The 20,730-nt window shown below is 42.8% G+C and overlaps 1 protein-coding gene across 1 annotated transcript; it reads right to left on the bottom strand.

Moving 5' to 3' along the window:
* On the bottom strand, positions 5,709-7,546 carry LOC110435314. The gene is made up of 2 exons (XM_021460758.1): positions 6,955-7,546; positions 5,709-6,034 (listed from the first exon to the last, which is right to left on the bottom strand). Exons 1-2 carry the CDS (start codon positions 7,502-7,504, stop codon positions 5,922-5,924), a joined length of 663 nt encoding a protein of 220 aa, XP_021316433.1. The 5' UTR covers positions 7,505-7,546; the 3' UTR covers positions 5,709-5,921.

The following is a 20,730-nucleotide window of genomic DNA, read 5'->3' as shown; positions in this document are numbered from 1 at the left end:
GAAGCCGTTGGAGGGTCGGTACATTCTATCGGAATTCGATGACGGTACAGGACAAGTACTTGGGGCTAATTCTAAAAAATTTGTTGCGCACTGTGGCTACCTTGTAAGGGACAGGCTCCTGGTCAGTGCTCGTGAATGGAGGCAACAGAAAGATAACCCTAATATTAGTTTTGTCTCAGATCGTGACAAGGAATTGATTTGGCAAGATATCCTTCAACATTTCACACTCGATACACAGGATGAAGCTTTGAAGGAGAAGGTTAAAATCTGGGCTATGCAGAAGATGGCCAAACAATTTCAGGCTTGGAAGAAGACATTATATAAGACTTTTGTTGCATAAGGCCGGACACCAGATTTCACCAACAAGGCCTACGTCAAGTTGAGGCCTTTTTAGGATGAGTTTGTAGAGTTTAAGATCTCAGAAGAGGGTCAGGCACGGATGATTAAGAATCAAGAAAATGCTAAACAAAAGCAATACCACCATCACTTGGGTTCAGGTGGCTACAGAACTGCTATTCCTAAGTGGCAAAAGCTAGAACAGGAGATTCTTGGGAGAGGGATCGAACCAGAATCAATGCACTGGCCCGAGCGCGCCAAGTATTGGTTCTTTGGTCACGAGGAACCATAGACCTAGAGACCGGAAAGATAGTGTACGGCGAAAAGCTTGAGAGAGTAGGACAGAGAAAGGCCTATGCTAGAGGATTAGTTGAAAGCGGCACCTGGCAGCCAAATAGAGAAAAGGATGAGCTGACATACGCCCTGGAGACTGCTGAACACGGTGGGCGAACCAGAGGCTATGGGGAGGTATCATGGGAGCATGGCTTCCCTAAAGATAGACCGACTTATAGAAGCCGCCAACGAAAGAAGGAAGAGGAAGCAGAGCGGTTGCATAGGTTGGAGGCAATGGTGATTGAGTCAGGCAAAGCGGCTCGTGAAGCGATAGCGCGTTAGAAAGCGCTTGAAGAGAGAATGAACGAGGAGATCAAAAGACAAGTGCAGATTGTAGTAAGTTCTATACAAGGGCAAACTGCATCAGAGCCTAGAGTCAACATTAGCCCCCCCGGACAGTTGAAAAGTAGTTGCGCTTCCACGGAGATGCCAACTATTCAAGACGACGTGGGGCTGCACTTTCCGGTGGATGACATCGCTGAACCTCTGACAACATGTGAGCTGCACATTCCACAGGGGACTGCCACAGTCTTGGTTGGTGTCAGTGTTGTAACTCCTGTCGACCCTACGAGGACACCAAGAATCCATGGGGTGATAGTTCCACCTGGATATGCTAGTGTCTCGGTGGATAGAGTTGTCAAAGGCTTCAGTAATGTGCAGCTTGAGATTGAAGGAGGTGATGGAGAGAAGACATTTATTTGTTGGCGCAAGCGCTACATCATTATTCCTAGGGCATCACCTAGTAGTCTACCACCACCTCCTCGTCATGAATCTAATCCTAGGTGCGGATCAAAATTGACTATACATCTGTTCACTAAATTTATTTTGCATTCTCTTAGTTAGTGGTTTACTCATATACCTTTTGTTTTCACAGGTGGTCACCTACATATCATAGTGCTGCGGGTGATGACGAGGGAGTGCAAGACACTACTGCATCGCCTCGGTCTCCAACGCCACCACCTAGGGCTCCAACACCGCCACCTCGGGATCCAACACCGCCACCTCAGGCTCCAACACCGCCACCTAGGGCTCCAATGCCACCTAGGGCTCCAGCGCCACCACCTAGGGCTCCAACACCGCCACCGGCCGCCCCATCGCCTCCACACGTGGCTCCAGCACAAAAGAAGAGGCCGGCCACACAATCAAATGTGTCGGCCTCCCCGCCGCCAAAAAAGAAAGCCTCCGAAAAGAAACAAGCTATCATTCCTAAGAAGCTGTCCTATGAGAAGACTGATGCAGAACTAAATGCTTCAGTAAAATCAGATGTGGATAGTTTCTTCAAGAAACTTAAGACTGAAAGAGAAGCCAAGCGAAACCCTGAGAAGCCGTACACCTTACTACGGCCAGAAGATCTACGACAAAGGGTTGAGGCTGAACAAAAAAAGAGGCGTGAAGCTCAGAAAGAATCATCATCTTTATCGGACTATGATCGCACTTTAAAGAAATCCATAGAAGAAGAGAAGAAGAAAGAGAAAAGAGCACGCAAGGGTGTAGCATAGCTCGGGGAACAATCAAAGCAATCAGTGCCCCCGCTAGTCATTGGAAATGAATATGGTTCAAACATTGACGTGCTAGACCAGCAGATACCGGCAGATTTAAAATTTGAAGAGCTTGAAATTTTTTTTGCGGAAACTGGTCTTAGCTTAGCCCAAATGATAGCGGGGGCACCAATTGAAAGTGCTCCACAAATTGATCATTGGCAGAAGGAATATACATATGGCAAGAGTTTATACAACCCTGCGGCCCTCAGCAAGCTTGGAACGCAAATGTACATGCTAAACAAATGGTACATGGAAGCGTGTGTCAGAAAAGCAGATGACTATCTTTGTGTCCGAATTAGAAACTATCATTACTTCCGTGGTGATGATATTATTTATGTTCAATTTAATGAGCTACACGAACTATGCCACATGGACGCTCTTGACAAATCTCTAATGAGTTGCTTCTATCTGTAAGTGATTCTTCCTTTCAATAATGTCTCTGTAACTTATCAAGTATATATATAACTAATTACAGAAACCCGCTACACATATGCAGAAACATGATGAGGGACCTCAGAGTTAGAAATGACAAGGAGATTGGATTTGTGGATCCAAATGTTGTATTCAAAGACCACAAGACCCCGTATGTCTTATGGAGAACTCAAACGGAGAGAAATCTACGGAGGTTCTTGATCAACCAAAAAGATAAAAGATATATACTCTTTATCTATAACTTTAAGTAAGTGTCGTTATCGTGTGTACATTCTATTTAACTAATTAATCAGATAAATATGAAGATATATACTAATTTTTCCTACATATGCACACAAATGCAGCTTTCATTGGATACTAATTGTCATTGATCTCTGGCAAAGTCAATTGGTAATCTATGACTCATTGAGAAAACCACAGGACGATTACCAAGAAATGATAGATATTTTCCAAGGATAACTCCGATCTCTATATATTAAATTCTGCTCTTTTAACTTGGTAATGGATAATTAATAATGATCGTTTTATTGCTAGGGTTTGGGCTGGGTTCGTGCAGAAACACCGTCCAGAGTTGAATGCAGCACTTTCAAAGCCCATCTTACTTCAGTGGGTTCTACGGCAGACACCGGGCAACAATTTGTGTGGCTACTATGTGTGCGAGTTTATGACGGTGTATGCCAAAAGAACTAATCTTGAGCACCTAAAAGTATGTAACATGTATATATAATAAGTTTATTTCATTTATTTGTTGCTATTTAATAAATCCTATTCATACCTCTAACTTTTTTCTTTAATGTCTATCAAAGGAGATGTGGCTGAAGGAGCAGGTGCTGGATGCGGTGCGCCTAAAAGGAATTTAGGAGATAATCGTAGGATTTCTTAACGACCAAGTCCTGAATCCTGGCGGCGAGTGCTACTTCAACCATCAGGAGCCAATGAAACCAAATAACGATGATCATTTGTACGATGCTTGAGTGGCGGAGATAAATTGTGTTGTAAATACTTTGTCCGTGAAGCACATGTGTAAATATTATATTATGGACCTATAGATACATATTATTTATATATATATAGTGTTTTATAGTATATTTCTATGTAATGCTTTAAATTATATAAATTATAGGTGCGCGTTCCATAAACTACCAGCAAACAATACGCATTCGAAAATAACAATAACATAATTGTAAACCCTAAATGGAAAACCAAATAAAAAGAAAAAGAAAAAAGAAAAAAGTCTTTAGTTCCGGTTGGTAGCAACAACCAGGACTAAAAGTGGAGGCCAGGTGGCACACCCTGGCGTGCCTTGTAGTCCCGGTTGCTGTTACCAACCGGGACTAAAGGTAAAGGTGGACCTTTAGTCCCGATCCTCGGAACCGGGACTAAAGGTGGCACATTTAGTCCCGAAACCTTAGCCCCGGTTCCGTAGCCGGGACTAAAGGCTCTTACGGCCCGGGGCTAAAGCTCTTCTCTGTACTAGTGTCACTTACACCCGTTAATTTATATAGGTTCTACTTTTTCTGTTGTGAATTATTGTTATGGTTTCCGCGGCAATCACAAATAAATGGGCACATTAATGAGAAACAAGAATGACGATTTTACATATCTATTTATTTTTATCTTTTCTATAAGATTTAAAAGCTATACTTTATCTTATGAGAACTATGACATCCCTAATATAAGTTATTATTGGCAACATTATTCTATATCTATTTTATATTGAACTAAAAACAACCAATGGTAGGTTTTTTTCTTGCGGGCACAACAATATTTACAAGTAAATATATATAACTTTAGTTTCACACTATTTATGTGCTGGTAGAGCAAGAATTTGACATGTCTGTCCTCGTTGAGAATATGTAATTTAGCGACTTGTTTTGTGGATCCATAGAAATAATATCAAATATATAATTCTAATATCGTTGATGAGTAGACCTCTCTCGATTTTGACATGTCTGTCCTCGTTGAGAATAGTACTGGTATATGCAGACAGCTTGGAAGCTTGGACTGATATATGTGCATAGCTTATATATAGAGAGAGAGAGAGATAGAGAGATAGATAGATAGATAGATCGATCGATCTGAATATAAATAGGTACGTAGATATAGAATGGATTGGATTACAAACTAGATTTCAGTCCACGGATTGATTAGACCATCGCCTCGTCCAGATCCTAATATTATAAGCTTTATTCCTAATATAATTAAAATTCCATCAACTTAGGGCCCATTTGGAACGCATGGATTTCACAGGAATTATGCAGAAATTTCATAGGAATGAGTTCGGGAACAGGGAAAAATTACTGCCTTCCAAACAGGCCTTAGTGATGGAAATATTTATTTATTAGGAAAGGATTAGAATTTCAAAGACTTACTATATTCATTATTTTCTATTTTTCTGTATGTATAAGAAAAAACAGGAGACAAAAAAGAAGAAACAAAAAAGTCACAACTAAATGTGAGAAAGCGAAAGGGAAAAAAAGAGAAAAAATGAACTCGATAATGCACACCACTACTGAAATTCCCTTCTTTGCCGACTGCCAAGAGCAGTCAGCAAAGGCCCTAAAACAGGTGGCAAAGGCTTTGCCGACTGTTTTACACGTGGCAGTCGGCAAAGAACACGTGGCAAAGAATTCGTCGGCAAAGAAATCTTTGCCACCTGCCAAGAGGAAAGCAGTCGGCAAAGCCTTTGCCACCTGCTAGTATCGCAGTCGGCAAAGGGCACGAACGTCGTTGGGAGATGACAGCGCACATCCCGTTTGCCGACTGCCACGCGGCAGTCGGCAAAGGCTTTTCTTATTTTTTTTATAACAGAATTTCTTTGCCGACTGCCTTTATTGGCAGGTGGCAAAGGCTCTTTTAATTTTTTTTAATTTTTTTCAAAACAGAAATTCTTTGCCGACTGCCTTTGTTGGCAGGTGGCAAAGGACTCTTTGCCAACTGCCTTTATTGGCAGGTAGCAAAGGACTCTTTGCCGACTGCCTTTATTGGCAGGTAAAATAGCTTTTTCTATACAATTTAAATATATTTAATATACTTGAATAGGAACAAGTGTACATCACTCTAATATGACCTAATACCCACAATTATATATATTATTTGTAGTCCAATATGAATCCACTAAATACAAATATGTTGTAGTGTTGCATCAACATAACAACAAAGTACACAAGACGCGCAGACTTTTGGCACCCATCTATCCAAATCTTCTCCAAATATTTGGCATCAACATAACAAACTCTTTGCATAACTATAGAACTGAGAGTACTAGCTAAACATTTACTAAAAGGAGTAACATTGGACAAAGCACAGGCAACAGCCTTGCCTTTGCCACTGCAGCCCCATATCTCCCTTAGCTCGAGTTGCAGATTTGATAATGCAACCAAGACAGCCACCTAGCAAATTGGCAAAGAAGACATCTTGATCATCCAATATATGAAATTAAGATTGCAAATAGGCATTAGTTAACTAGAATATTTCTTCTTATTTATAGACATGGTAGAGACATGGTGTAGGTCCAAGTATGGGGTCTGATGATAGAAATAAATAGCCTCAGGAAGCTACTAAAGCACAACGTTTAATGGGTAGTTTCATCACAGATGTCATAAACATAGAGTGGAAAGTTGCAGTAACCTGAAAGAAGTTGAGTCAACCAAATTCACACCCAAATCTAGCATCTGTTGTCTGGTTAACTGCATAATGTCAATGGTGATCTGTGCTAATTTTACATAGCAATAGTGTGACCTGCCAGAAAAATAAACCAGACAAGACAAGACATGGGAATTTCTACGCTAACTACTAAGTGACTGATGCAATTAATAGTTTTCCTCAACCATGACTGCCACAATAGTTTCACGTCGAAGGCTAAATCTAAAGAATGCATATGCCAGAATTGAACTTGAAGCTGACACAAAAACTTCTATAAAAAATATTGACACTGAGTAGACTCTTCTTTCAAGCCTTCAAGGAAGAACTTCAAACTACTGCAGAACAAGCAAACAATTGGGCACAGAGGCCTGCGAATTAATGTGCATTAGTAATGATAACATACTGTCAGATGAACAAGGACAGATGAAGCATGGTTGACTGAAGATCCCCTCCAGGGCATGGCAACCATGCTGCTAAAAACACATTTGATTTCGCCAATTACTTTCTACTTGACCCAAATTTTCATTCTATTTCTCACAAAATCAGGTAGAAATAATAGTACTGCACTAACTGAAACTCCCACTAAATCCAATAATTAGTCCCACCAACATGAACCGTATGATTATTTTTGCAGGGAAAAAATTAAGAACAGAGCATAACTAATTACCACCGTGCTCGTGGTTCCTGATGAGGCCGTGCTGCGGCAGGCCGATGCCGACGCCGGCGAGCGTGAACCCAACGCTGAACCCCACACCGCACCCGGCGCCGACGTACCCAATTACCTCATGCCCGAACCCGGGGCCCCAACCGACGCCGCAGCCGAGGCCGAGCCCCACGCCCCAGAAGGAGCCGGCCGTCGGGTGCACGGGGTTCCAGCGCTGGTCTCGCCCGAGCCACCCACGGGCCCTCAGTGCCGGCCGCTGCCGGTCGCCCGCCGGGGCTAAGTCGCGCGCAGGCGGGCCGCCTGCCGCTCGCGCCTCCACGCCGGCCAAGCCGAGCCCACCCACGCCGAACAGGCCGCGGTGCGTGCCTTCGGGCGGCCACCGCCTGGGCGAGCGCGCGCGCCGCGCGAGGACGCGAGGCCGAGCCGAGCCGCCGTCTGTGCGCGTGGCCACCTCCGTGCCGCGTGCACGCGCGGGGCCAAGGAAGATAACGTTATCATTGAAGAAAAAATGGATGCGGGGACTTTGCGAGATAAAGGACACAGATGGGAACATCTCCACAGGAAAGAAAATCAGACGTGGGACTTCACAAGCGGGTTCCGAGACAGAATCAGTGATTAGGCTGGATGAAAAAATTAGTGGCAGAAATTTTGTATCTTTACTATTAGACATAGATACACAAATAGTGAACCAATGACTTGTTGGACTATAAGAGGTCGTCACAGGCAGGGCATTTGGAGAATTATTTTCTAACCAGAAGCAATGGTGATAGTAGGATCCAACAATGGTGAATCAATAAATATGAAGGTTAGGTGGATCTAGCGGTTAAAGAACATTATCCGGTCATCTTAAAACCCGATAGTAATATGAAAATATCACTTCCAGCTCGTGGCATGACCAATCAGTAATATATCAATGTTGGGGGTCATATCCTTAGCTAACAGTAATATGACACATACCACTACATGTTTGTCGCATGACCCGGCAGTCGTATTTCACTGATGGATGGTGGTTTGAGCTGGCAATGATAGGTGACTTCGGGTGAATAGCGCTTCCAATAAATTTTCTGGATCCTATAGGCTTATGAACCACGAGTGATAAGCAACCACTGCTGGCTCCAGAATGACTGACAATGGCCCTAACAATGATTGCTTGTTCTAGCATAGTAGTGTTTCATCAGAAAAAACCTACCCTAACCATAGTCCGGCTTTGGTATTCACTACTGGAAACTCGTTCTTTGCCGAGGGCCTGAGGCTTTGCCGAGGGCCAAATCTCGGGCACTCGGCAAAGACCTTCTTTGCCGAGGGCCGCCAACTGAGGCCCTCGGCAAACAAAAGCCCTCGGCAAAGACGCTTTTGCCGAGGGCCAGGCCCTCGGCAAAGAAAGGCCCTCGGCAAAGAAGCCCTCGGCAAATTTATTGTCCTGGGTAACGGCAGCCGAGCCCCGTCAGCCTTTGCCGAGGGCCTCCCGTCAGACCCTCGGCAAAGGATTTTTATTTTTTTTTACAAAATTCTTTGCCAAGGGCCTTTCCTGGGACCCTCGGCAAAGACCCCCTTTGCCGAGGGCCATCCTCAGCCCTCGGCAAAGATTTTTTTTTATTTTTGAGTCCAATTTTTTGGTGGGCACAAATCACATTATTTTAAACACAATTTTAAAAATTGGCACAATTTTCACTTTTTTTATATATTTCTTGAATTTTGTTTCAATTCGTCGTAATTTTCCCGCTGTTTTAAATTTGAACTGCAGAGGCATGGAATAATTCATTGTAGTCTTTCCAAAAATGTTATTCATGTTATTTGATGTGTGTGGAGTCCCTACGCACAAACTGGAATCAAATTCCGCGCATCTTTTGCGCGTGACATGATTAGCCACTTCTTAGAAAATTGATTTCAAATTATATTAAATGTATACGAAGTCAGAAAATCACGAAACTTGACGAGGTTTCATATTGAGACATGTGTAGGCTATGATAAAAAATTCAATCGCCAGCTTTGTGCCAAGGAGATATCTCGGACCGTCGCTCATGAGTTGGAAAAAGCGGCACCTGTGTTGCTTTGTAAGCTGGAGAAGATCTTTCCACCCGGCTTCTTCTTGCCGATGCAGCATCTGATTGTGCATCTCCCGACCGAGGCACGTTTGGGGGGGCCTGTGCAGGCCCGTTGGTGCTATCCAATCGAGAGATGTCTAAAGACTCTTCGCAAAAAATGTACAAATAAAGCCAGAATTGAGGCTTCCATTGCAGAGGCATGCCTTCGAGAGGAGGTGGCAAACTTCACGACGCTATACTACAAGCCAAACCTTCCTAGCAATCATAATCCACTCCCTCGTTACAATGCCGTCGAAAATGAATCAACCCTCAGCCTTTTCCATGGCCAACTAGGCAGCGCAAGTAGATCGTCACCGAAGCTATTGGGAAATGAAGAGTGGCGCAGTATAATGCTATATGTGTTGAGGAACTTTACCGAGTTGGAGCCATTCATCAAGGAATTTGTTTGTGAATTCTAGCATCAATCAAGGGATCCTACCTCGCATGAACAAGACACCCTTGTTTCGGCAGGTGCAGGAGCAGGGAGGCCTGATTTCATTTCTTGGTTCAAAAATAAGGTAATGTTGAATTTAGGTCGTACATTCGATCATCCAAGCTGATCGTTAGTTTGATTAATATAACAATCTATCATGCTTCACCTTGTAGGCCCAGACCGGTTCGTCCATGAGTGACCAGTTGAAACAAGTTGCAAATGGCTGTGATGTTAGGGTCAAGTCATTTGCTGGCTATGACGTGAATGGATATCGTTTCCACACAACCGGTTATGAGCAGATTCAACCCAAACGAAAAACCACAAATAGTGGAGTTTGTACGCCCGGCACGGATGGCCTCGACTATCATGGTAGAATTGAAGAAATCATTGAGCTCTCGTTTCATGGAGACAAACCTCTTAAACCTGTCATGTTCAAATGTCACTGGTTCGATCCACGATCAACAAGACGAACCCCTCATCTTGGGCTAGTCGAGATTCGAGAAGATTCAATCTATTCTAGAAAAGATGTATACATTGTGGCTCAACAGGCCGTTCAGGTGTATTATACTCGATACGCCAACTAAGACAAAGAGGATCTTAAGGGTTGGGCTATTGTGCACCAGGTATCTCCACATGGTAAACTACCTGCACCAAATGATGATGATTACAACTTCAATGCAAACACATATGATGGACAGTTCTATCAAGAAGATGGGCTACCAGGGACATTTGAGATCGTCTTACCTAGCCCAATTGAAATGGAAGTGGACAACGAAATGGTTGATGGCGAGGTCGATGGAGATGTGGTGGTAAATGCGAAGGACATAGCAATGCTTGAGCAATTACTTGTAGGCAATGATGATGATGACAAAATAGAACCTTCGGATAGTGTTACCCATTTGGACAATTTTGACAGTGATGATGAGACCTATGATCCCAATCATGAAGATTATTCCTAATACCTGTAATACTATATTTCTTTATTTTGTGTTTTGTTTATATATTCTGAATCTATTTCTAATATATGTACTAATTAATGTTGTTCACTCTTTGTGATTGCAGGTGATTGAACCAAGATAGCGAGCAGACGTCCACGCCGAGAGACGCCCTCGGTTTACGAGAGAGACCGCCCGCGCCTTCGAGGTGAGGGGTCCTCGTCCGGGGCAGCGTCCACAGGAGGTGACGAGAGGACCAGGGGCAGCCGTGGTAGGAGGCAGCGGTCTCCTCTAGCACCACGCGAGCTTGTGCTGGAGGAGGAGCACGTGACGGCCACGACCACAGACACGTCGGGGGACGAGGCAGGTCAGCAGACGGACGAGGATGGTGAGGGAGCCTTGGTGCCCGATTGCGAGGGAGGCGAGGCGCCCGAGGACGAGGGAGGCGAGGCGCTTGAGTGTGAGGGAGGCGAGGCGCTCGAGGGTGAGGGAGGGGGTACCACTGCTCGGACTCCCTATGAGCGAGGTCCTGCGAGCCTGCCTCCGGTACCGCTTCCTCACAACCGCGTAGTGATTCAGCCCGTGGCAAAGAGGTAAGTAACTATAGATGTCATCACAGCTACTTCATAAGATATGTTGGAAATCAGAAGAGAAACTAATGAATTTTCTTAATCACTTGTGCAGGACTTGGTTGGTTTTGTCGGGTACTACAGCACGCACCCCTGCGAGCGTCCTCGGTGTTTTGTGCAGGAAATGGTACCCCGGCATTGTGAAACTGTCCGAGGAGCCGGTGGTGCGGGAGCCGGCCTCCAACTGGGATAGGTACGCGCTGGCCACGGATGACACTTACCGCAACAAGCAGGAGCAGGTATTACCGGAGTTTTGGGTAAGTCTCTCTCGCAGAACATTGCTTAATACATCATATTCGTTGGTTAAAACTTTTATTGAAACAATAAATGGATACATTGGTTTTGTATGTAGAAATTTTCAAGGTCGAAGAAGGACTTGAGGCCCAGGCGGATCGGGCGGCTACTATAGCTTGTAGGAAGTACGTCACCGAGATGCACCACAATGCGCGCATCCAGTCCCACATAGACTACTACAGGTCGGTACTTCACCAGTCCCTCCCCAAGGCACAAGCAAGACAGGTTACGCTGACCCGAGACCAGTACCTTGCGATAGGTGAATAACATTCGCAATGATTCATTTTGATATTAAGTGGGTTCAATTTTATCTTCTAATGTGTCAAATACTCTGTTGATGATTTGTAGGTGATTCCTGTTGGGTATTCTTAACATCATTACCAAAAGTAGACTAAGTTCTCTAATTCTAGTAACGGTGCCAAAAATGCCAAACCTATCCCTCACACCACTTAAGCCAAGTTGTCATCCCCAGCATGACATGAGAGACGCGGTATGGAAATATGCAATTGCTCTTCTAAATAAATAATGAATGAGATCTGCAAGCGCACAGATTAATACCGATGTAGCATTTTAACCGGGAAGTATTTCAGGTATCGTTATTTATATTTTTACCACTGGGAAGGGATTAACAATCATCACTATTGATTACAGAATAGAATATGAGATTGAGCATCTATCATTGCATGTATAATTGAGAACATTATATCTAACTCTTCATACAGGGATAAGTGTCACATAAAAGACAGGTATCTCCACATGGTAAACTACCTGCACCAAATGATGATGATTACAACTTCAATGCAAACACATATGATGGACAGTTCTATCAAGAAGATGGGCTACCAGGGACATTTGAGATCGTCTTACCTAGCCCAATTGAAATGGAAGTGGACAACGAAATGGTTGATGGCGAGGTCGATGGAGATGTGGTGGTAAATGCGAAGGACATAGCAATGCTTGAGCAATTACTTGTAGGCAATGATGATGATGACAAAATAGAACCTTCGGATAGTGTTACCCATTTGGACAATTTTGACAGTGATGATGAGACCTATGATCCCAATCATGAAGATTATTCCTAATACCTGTAATACTATATTTCTTTATTTTGTGTTTTGTTTATATATTCTGAATCTATTTCTAATATATGTACTAATTAATGTTGTTCACTCTTTGTGATTGCAGGTGATTGAACCAAGATAGCGAGCAGACGTCCACGCCGAGAGACGCCCTCGGTTTACGAGAGAGACCGCCCGCGCCTTCGAGGTGAGGGGTCCTCGTCCGGGGCAGCGTCCACAGGAGGTGACGAGAGGACCAGGGGCAGCCGTGGTAGGAGGCAGCGGTCTCCTCTAGCACCACGCGAGCTTGTGCTGGAGGAGGAGCACGTGACGGCCACGACCACAGACACGTCGGGGGACGAGGCAGGTCAGCAGACGGACGAGGATGGTGAGGGAGCCTTGGTGCCCGATTGCGAGGGAGGCGAGGCGCCCGAGGACGAGGGAGGCGAGGCGCTTGAGTGTGAGGGAGGCGAGGCGCTCGAGGGTGAGGGAGGGGGTACCACTGCTCGGACTCCCTATGAGCGAGGTCCTGCGAGCCTGCCTCCGGTACCGCTTCCTCACAACCGCGTAGTGATTCAGCCCGTGGCAAAGAGGTAAGTAACTATAGATGTCATCACAGCTACTTCATAAGATATGTTGGAAATCAGAAGAGAAACTAATGAATTTTCTTAATCACTTGTGCAGGACTTGGTTGGTTTTGTCGGGTACTACAGCACGCACCCCTGCGAGCGTCCTCGGTGTTTTGTGCAGGAAATGGTACCCCGGCATTGTGAAACTGTCCGAGGAGCCGGTGGTGCGGGAGCCGGCCTCCAACTGGGATAGGTACGCGCTGGCCACGGATGACACTTACCGCAACAAGCAGGAGCAGGTATTACCGGAGTTTTGGGTAAGTCTCTCTCGCAGAACATTGCTTAATACATCATATTCGTTGGTTAAAACTTTTATTGAAACAATAAATGGATACATTGGTTTTGTATGTAGAAATTTTCAAGGTCGAAGAAGGACTTGAGGCCCAGGCGGATCGGGCGGCTACTATAGCTTGTAGGAAGTACGTCACCGAGATGCACCACAATGCGCGCATCCAGTCCCACATAGACTACTACAGGTCGGTACTTCACCAGTCCCTCCCCAAGGCACAAGCAAGACAGGTTACGCTGACCCGAGACCAGTACCTTGCGATAGGTGAATAACATTCGCAATGATTCATTTTGATATTAAGTGGGTTCAATTTTATCTTCTAATGTGTCAAATACTCTGTTGATGATTTGTAGGTGATTCCTGTTGGGTATTCTTAACATCATTACCAAAAGTAGACTAAGTTCTCTAATTCTAGTAACGGTGCCAAAAATGCCAAACCTATCCCTCACACCACTTAAGCCAAGTTGTCATCCCCAGCATGACATGAGAGACGCGGTATGGAAATATGCAATTGCTCTTCTAAATAAATAATGAATGAGATCTGCAAGCGCACAGATTAATACCGATGTAGCATTTTAACCGGGAAGTATTTCAGGTATCGTTATTTATATTTTTACCACTGGGAAGGGATTAACAATCATCACTATTGATTACAGAATAGAATATGAGATTGAGCATCTATCATTGCATGTATAATTGAGAACATTATATCTAACTCTTCATACAGGGATAAGTGTCACATAAAAGATATATGAAATAATAATAGTGACAAGGATAACTAATCTGATCTAGCCACATAATAAATATGATAAGCACCTCAATTAGATACTCTAGAAAGTCATTAGCATGGTATTAGAACGAACTACAAGAATATTCCCTAAGTTATTCTCAACTATATAGTCTAGCATATCATAGTTAGTGCAAGCATACTTAGCAATCATTGCGAGACAAGACTACGCCCATGCATAGTGATATTAGCAAGGAATATGAGAAACATAGCAATCACTCTCCTGTAATAATGTTGCTCTGCCAGCCCAATACACGAGAGGGGGACTATATAAGAATCAATGAAGCTGTCACTATCACGAACCACCCCACGATCTGGCATATTGGGTACAATCGCAGATAAATACGGTATAAGCACCACGCCTACACAATATCTATCATTTACCCATGGATCCGATGGATAAACGCTATACGATCCTAAGCATGTATATAGATCCAATCTAACTAAGCTAAGTACATAACTATGATAAACTAAGAACAATATAATCTTGAATATAAGCAAGTAGAGCAAAGTCATAAGCAATATATTGAAGTAGAACAAAGTCATATTCATAATATTGAAGAACAAAGATAATTAGAAAGTAATTAGAAGCACAATTAGAGAATTACCAAGAATCCTCCTGACAGATCCGGAAACCAATCGAAGATTGACTCCTTCTAGTTCTAATCCTATGTAGCTATGCTAATCTAGATATCTAATTGATGTGGTGGCTCTAATCTTGATCAGAGGCTTCTTCCCCGTTGATGGAACAATGAATTAGGGTTGAGAGGCTCTCTCCTCCAGGGGCCAGGGAGTCTGGTTTTATAGTCCCTTCAAGTGAATATGGGCCGTTGGATCAAACCGACATAGATTGTATGGTTTAGATTCATCCTTTAGGTCGGTGGAGATCTCCCGCAAAGCAGAGTCCTGATTGGACTCAGGGGCAGGGCGGGCGCCCTGACCAACTGGGCGGGCGCCCAGGGTCAGGCCCCGTTTCGCCTCCGCTTCGGTCTCGTGGCTTCTGGAGTCTTCTAGATGTAAGATAATTGCGCAGCACGTTAATATCTTTACGTAATCCCGACGTGTGGGCCTTTCTTCCGTATTTCCTGATAACCCCCTGCAGAAATAGACAAACACCAAAACTCGTGGAATTCTGTCAGATAAAACCCTAAGTCTGGATGTTGATTTCATTTGGATCCTTTTCTTTGTTTATTTGATAATTAAATTTGATACTTAAGGACCGTCAACAAACTCCCCCAAGCTTACCTCTTGCTCGTCCCTGAGCAAGGATAGACTCAGCTATGGATTAGAAGTAGTTGCAATATCTTTAAAAATTGATGGTACACATGCTTTTAAATAAGATCTCATCTCTGAGTTAGAGTAAACTGTCAAGACTTAAAACTTACTTACTTTACCTTCACCATGGGACTTGTAACCGTCACTTCTGTCTTGAGTGGTTAAAAGATAGAACAGTCTAGCCAAGTGCCATGTCTCTTATTCTTGATCAGCTATAGCTCTGGGGTTTTTGCAGATTTTCAAATAAAACTCAGAGATTCCTTGTATGATTCTCTCAAATCTCTCTTTTGTGGTATTTCTGGATCCTTACCAAGGCAGTGATGGTATATGCCTTCTCTCAAGATATGTAGTATTTATGGTATGAGGCATAGTGACATTGCCTTCTCTCTCACCCTACTCTAATAAGGCTTTAATATCCGGAGCTCATAGTTGGGAGATAAAGTATACATACTTACAAGACATGTATTGCATAGTCAAACCATGGATCCAAAGAAACAAATCAATAAGCCAAATCAAGATGTGCATGTGTGGCGAATGAATGGTGTATGGTGATGATGGTGATAACAATGGTGAAAACAATAATGGTGGAAGTCTAATTCTACTTTGCTCCTTGAGGGGATACATACCTTTCTTGCTTTTTGAATGAGGAGAATGAGATGCTCTTCTTTTTCTTGTCTCTCAGGTGGGTATCTTGTACCCCTAATTCTACTGTCGGACACTTGTCCATTTTTACCTCTCGTCTCACTTTTTCTTTTCTTTCGAGGTTCCGAGCACTTGCTCCTTTTTATTTCCTCGTATTTTTTTTTCTTTCTTTTTCTTTTTTTAGAGCACTCATCTCTTGAGATAATATAGCAAGTGGTAGTAACAAGATAACTTGAGCATTTATTTCACAAGGGGAAAACAGGAATAATTTTGGTTATTCTCTCCCGGATTAGGAGTAGAATATTTTTAGGTGATTCTGGAGATGGAAATGAGTAGATATATGTGGATGGTACTTCCGGAGTAGAAGTAGCATATATGAGTGAACGTGCAAGTGAAATCTTGATTTAACCACATGACAAGCTCCTAAGGGTCTATACAGCTTGACCACACTCAATGCTCATAAGCAGTAAATATTAAATGTGTGGCTCAAAGTCTAGCAAGCATGTATATTTGGCTGTGGTAGGAATTTAAGATCTCATCATACAGGAACTCATCATGCAACATTTTAAAGATTTTCAAAGATAAAATTCTCCAGAATTCTAGCATCTCTAGGAACAGATAAATAGCAGCTCAACCTTCCCATATCGTATCCGTTAACAACTTAGACTTCAGATCAAGTTTTCATCCCACAAGTTTAGGTCTAGAGCAAGCTTTAAATTATAACAGTTATGTCTAAACTTGAGAGAGAACTTAAAATTTGCAAATTAAGCAGAGCAATTATTCATCATATCCATGCTTCAGTTTTATTTAGATACAGATTAGCATAGCCACTTTATTTATTTATTAAACACACTAAGCAAAAGACAAATATATATATATAAGCATGAAATATTTATTTTGTTTTCCATAGTTATGTATAATTAAATTCTAAAACAATATAACTATAAAGATAGATAGATAGAAATACTTATCAAGATAAATGGGGGTGCTCTCCCCCAAGCTGAATTTTGACGTAATTTCCCTTGATGTAGCTAGCAGACGGCAGAGGTGTATTTGAAAGTCAGCAGCATTCTAACAGCGATTAGAATGTCTTTCGTCTGCTAGTCTTCTTGATTCTTAAATTCTGTGGAGCTCAAATAGACAACAAAGCTTGTGGAACTGATTAAGTGTTAGCATAAATATCTAGCCTTTATCATGTTGAGACTCCTTAATAAATGTTACTCCCTATTTTTATATTTTCGTTTTATAAAGCAGAAAAAATATCTATTTTATTTTTATTCCACCACAGTGAATGTACTTATGAGTTTTATGCCACTCGCATACTCACATGGGGCTTACTGTTTTTCATATTTTTATTTTCTTTTTAAGATAGTATGAACATAATTAACTAAGTAAACTATTTGAAAATAATTGAATGGGAAAGGATAACTACCAAGTTTACCTCTTGGCAAGGCGTTTGGTGTTTTTAAGTCCTCCGAACGGGACTCTCCGTTTTCTTAATCGTCCTGAGGTTAGTTGGGTGGCGTAGTCGGTACTTCCGGCAGCGCCTCCTCTTCTTGTATAGTTATCTTCATTTTCCATACCTGACTCGGTGCTTCAATTTCCTCTGGATAATTCTGTTTAAACTCTACGTCTTCTGACCTTACAACTTCTCCTTCATAGTCTGCTCATCCGTCCTTGATGATTTGCCTCCTCTGGTTGCGGTTGCGTCTCTTTCTAACCTGCTTAGATTCTTCAACGATATAGTTAGGGTCAGTAAAATAACGGCGTACCTTCTCTGAGGGGAAGTGCATATGAACTTCTCCAGTTCCAATATAGATAATCGCTTTAACGGTACTGAGGAACGGTCTTCCAAGGATGATGGGTGGATCATACTCGTCTTCTCCCATATCAATAACTTGAAAGTCTGTGTAAACAAAGTGATCGTCTATTTTGACTGGGACATCAGTTACTGTTCCTTTAACTTCTCGAAATGTCTGATCTGCCATCTGGAGCTGAATGTATGTTGGTCTTAGGGGCATGGTTCCGAACAAGAGCCGATAGGTGACTGCGGCCATTATGTTGACGCCCGATCCGGTGTCGCAAATTGTCTTGTAGAAGCTATATCCATGTATGGAGCAGTAAATGCTTGGCATTCCTGAGTCATCCTTCTTGGTAAAAAACGGTGACTTAAGTTGATGATCTTGGCCTCCATGAACTACAGTGACCATCTTAGCTGACTCGGTCCACACTTGCTTGTTCCTGTATCTCCTGTTGGTCCTCTTCCTTGATTTACGTCTGGATTGATCTGGAATTTGTGTAGTCTTGTTCTTGAAGAAAAATGTCTCCTTCTTCCCTTTGACGTAGAAACTGATCTTGGCAGCACTGGCGTAGATGATAGCTCCGGTGGTGTTCAAGAATGGCCTCCCTAGGATGATAGGTGCTCTCTCATCATTTCCGGTCTCTACCACTACGAAGTCTGCTGGGGCATATAAGGTACCAACTCGGACACAAAGGTTCTTCACTATTCCTTTTGGAACAGTTATCGTCTGATCTGCAAACTGCAAACACATGGTTGTTTCTAATAAAGGATATGTAAAGAATTTTTCATAGAGTACCCTGGGTATAATGTTGACGCTAGAGCCAAAGTCGGAGAGTGCTTCTGGAACGTCCACCATGCCGATGGAGATCGGGATGACGGGGCGTCCTGGATCGCCTCTCTTGACCGACAGAAGGTCAGTAGAGAGTTCAGTGATGGGGTTACTCCAATTACCTGCATCAAACATGTCTACAAGATTTGCAGATTCTAATCCTTCCGGTTGTGATGGTATACCGGGGTTAGTAGCAGGAACAGCAGCAGCTATTTGATTTAACTGAGATTCAATCATTTTATTAAAGCTAATTTGATTCTTGATGGCAGTAGAGAAATTATCCATTCTATTATTTATATTTTCTAGCATTTTATCATTAGATGCCAATTTCTTAGATAGGTTATCCATTAGCTTTCCTTGATTAGACACTAACTCTCTCAGAGGTGGAAAATTATTATTATTGTTGTAAGAATTGTTACCTTGATAATTACCTGAGTTGTTAGGCCTCTGTTGATTCCAATCTTGATTTTGTTGAGGACGGTTGTAGTAGTTGTTGTTGTTATTGTTGACGTAGTTCACATCCTCAAGTATCTCAGGGCAGTGGTTGCCTGAGTGTCCAGTGTCTCCACACTCCTCACAAGTCATGTGAGAGTCGTAGATGTGCATAACTTCCTTCTTATCTCTAGCTCTATCGTCGAGCTTCTTCATGAGCAGGTATAGCTTTGCAGACAGCATGTCTACCTCCTTCAGCTGATGCATACCTCCACCTCTCTTGCGTGTCTGGGTCCTCTCTTCATTCCAGCTTTGGTTGGACGCCATCTTCTCCACAAGAGCTGTGGCTTGTGGTATAGTAAGTGATAAGAATGCTCCTCCAGCTGCAGCATCCATGGTCTCTCGGGCACTGTTGCCGAGCCCATGATAAAACGTCTGCATCAGTAGCCAACTCTCCATTCCATGATGGGGACATTCTAGGATATAGTCTTGAAAGCGCTCCCATGCTTCTGGAACAGATTCATCATTTTGTTGCTGAAAACTTGTAATCTTCCCACGAAGAGCATTGGTCTTGCCCATGGGAAAGAACTTTGCCAGGAAGTTTGTTGAGCAGAGTGCCCACGTAGTATTCTTCTCCTTTGTAGCGTAGAACCACTGCTTCGCTCTTCCTAACAGTGAGAATGGGAAGAGGCGAAGTAGTATAGCATCTTTGGAAACTCCTGGTATGGTGAATGTGTTGCAAATCTCCAGGAAGTGTTGTAAATGAGCACTAGCATCTTCGTGTGCCTTCCCACAGAACTGGTTGGATTGCACCGTGTTGATAAGTCCAGGCTTGAGCTCAAAGTTGCCATCGATCTTTGCAGCAGGTCCAGTGCGGATGTTGTCCGTAGTGGGAGCTGAGAACTTGCGGATTGATTTGTTCGCCATGGCTTCGAACTCTGAAGGCAAGTTCCGGTGATCTTCTTGATTGGATGAAGCTTCTTGCTGAAGTGTTGATGATCTCTTCTTGAGCTTGGCTCTCGTCTTCTTGAATAATGCTTCAGGATTGTCAACAAAATTTCCTAGAAGATGTCTTCTATTCATACATTCCCCTGCATAAGATAAAATAGAAAATATCGGGGTAAAACTGTATGAGAGAATAGATAAGCTCAATATTAGTGATGCGAATGATAACTCAAAATCTTTTATTCTATTCCAGATTAGTAATCAACCTTCCCCGGCAACGGCGCCAAAAATGCTTGTTGGGTATTCTTAACATCATTACCAAAAGTAGACTAAGTTCTCTAATTCTAGTAACGGTGCCAAAAATGCCAAACCTATCCCTCACACCACTTAAGCCAAGTTGTCATCCCCAGCATGACATGAGAGATGCGGTATTGAAATATGCAATTGCTCTTCTAAATAAATAATGAATGGGATCTGCACGCGCACAGATTAATACCGATGTAGCATTTTAACCGGGAAGTATTCCAGGTATCGTTATTTATATTTTTACCACTGGGAAGGGATTAACAATCATCACTATTGATTACAGAATAGAATATGAGATTGAGCATCTATCATTGCATGTATAATTGAGAATATTATATCTAACTCTTCATACAGGGATAAGTGTCACATAAAAGATATATGAAATAATAATAGTGACAAGGATAACTAATC

This window comes from Sorghum bicolor, chromosome 5 (genome assembly GCF_000003195.3).
Source record: "Sorghum bicolor cultivar BTx623 chromosome 5, Sorghum_bicolor_NCBIv3, whole genome shotgun sequence".
In the NCBI taxonomy this organism is placed as follows: domain Eukaryota; kingdom Viridiplantae; phylum Streptophyta; class Magnoliopsida; order Poales; family Poaceae; genus Sorghum; species Sorghum bicolor.
The sequence above is the reverse complement of the archived record's forward strand: the minus strand, read 5'-3'. Positions and strand labels throughout refer to the sequence as shown.

Bases quoted from the DNA above. Each gene is read 5' to 3' on its own strand.
- LOC110435314 (XM_021460758.1), bottom strand. From the start codon at position 7,504: ATGTTCCCATCTGTGTCCTTTATCTCGCAAAGTCCCCGCATCCATTTT. The intron at 6,035-6,954 runs GTAATTAGTTAT...CCAATTTGCTAG, and splicing joins CAGGAACCACGAGCACGGTG to GTGGCTGTCTTGGTTGCATT.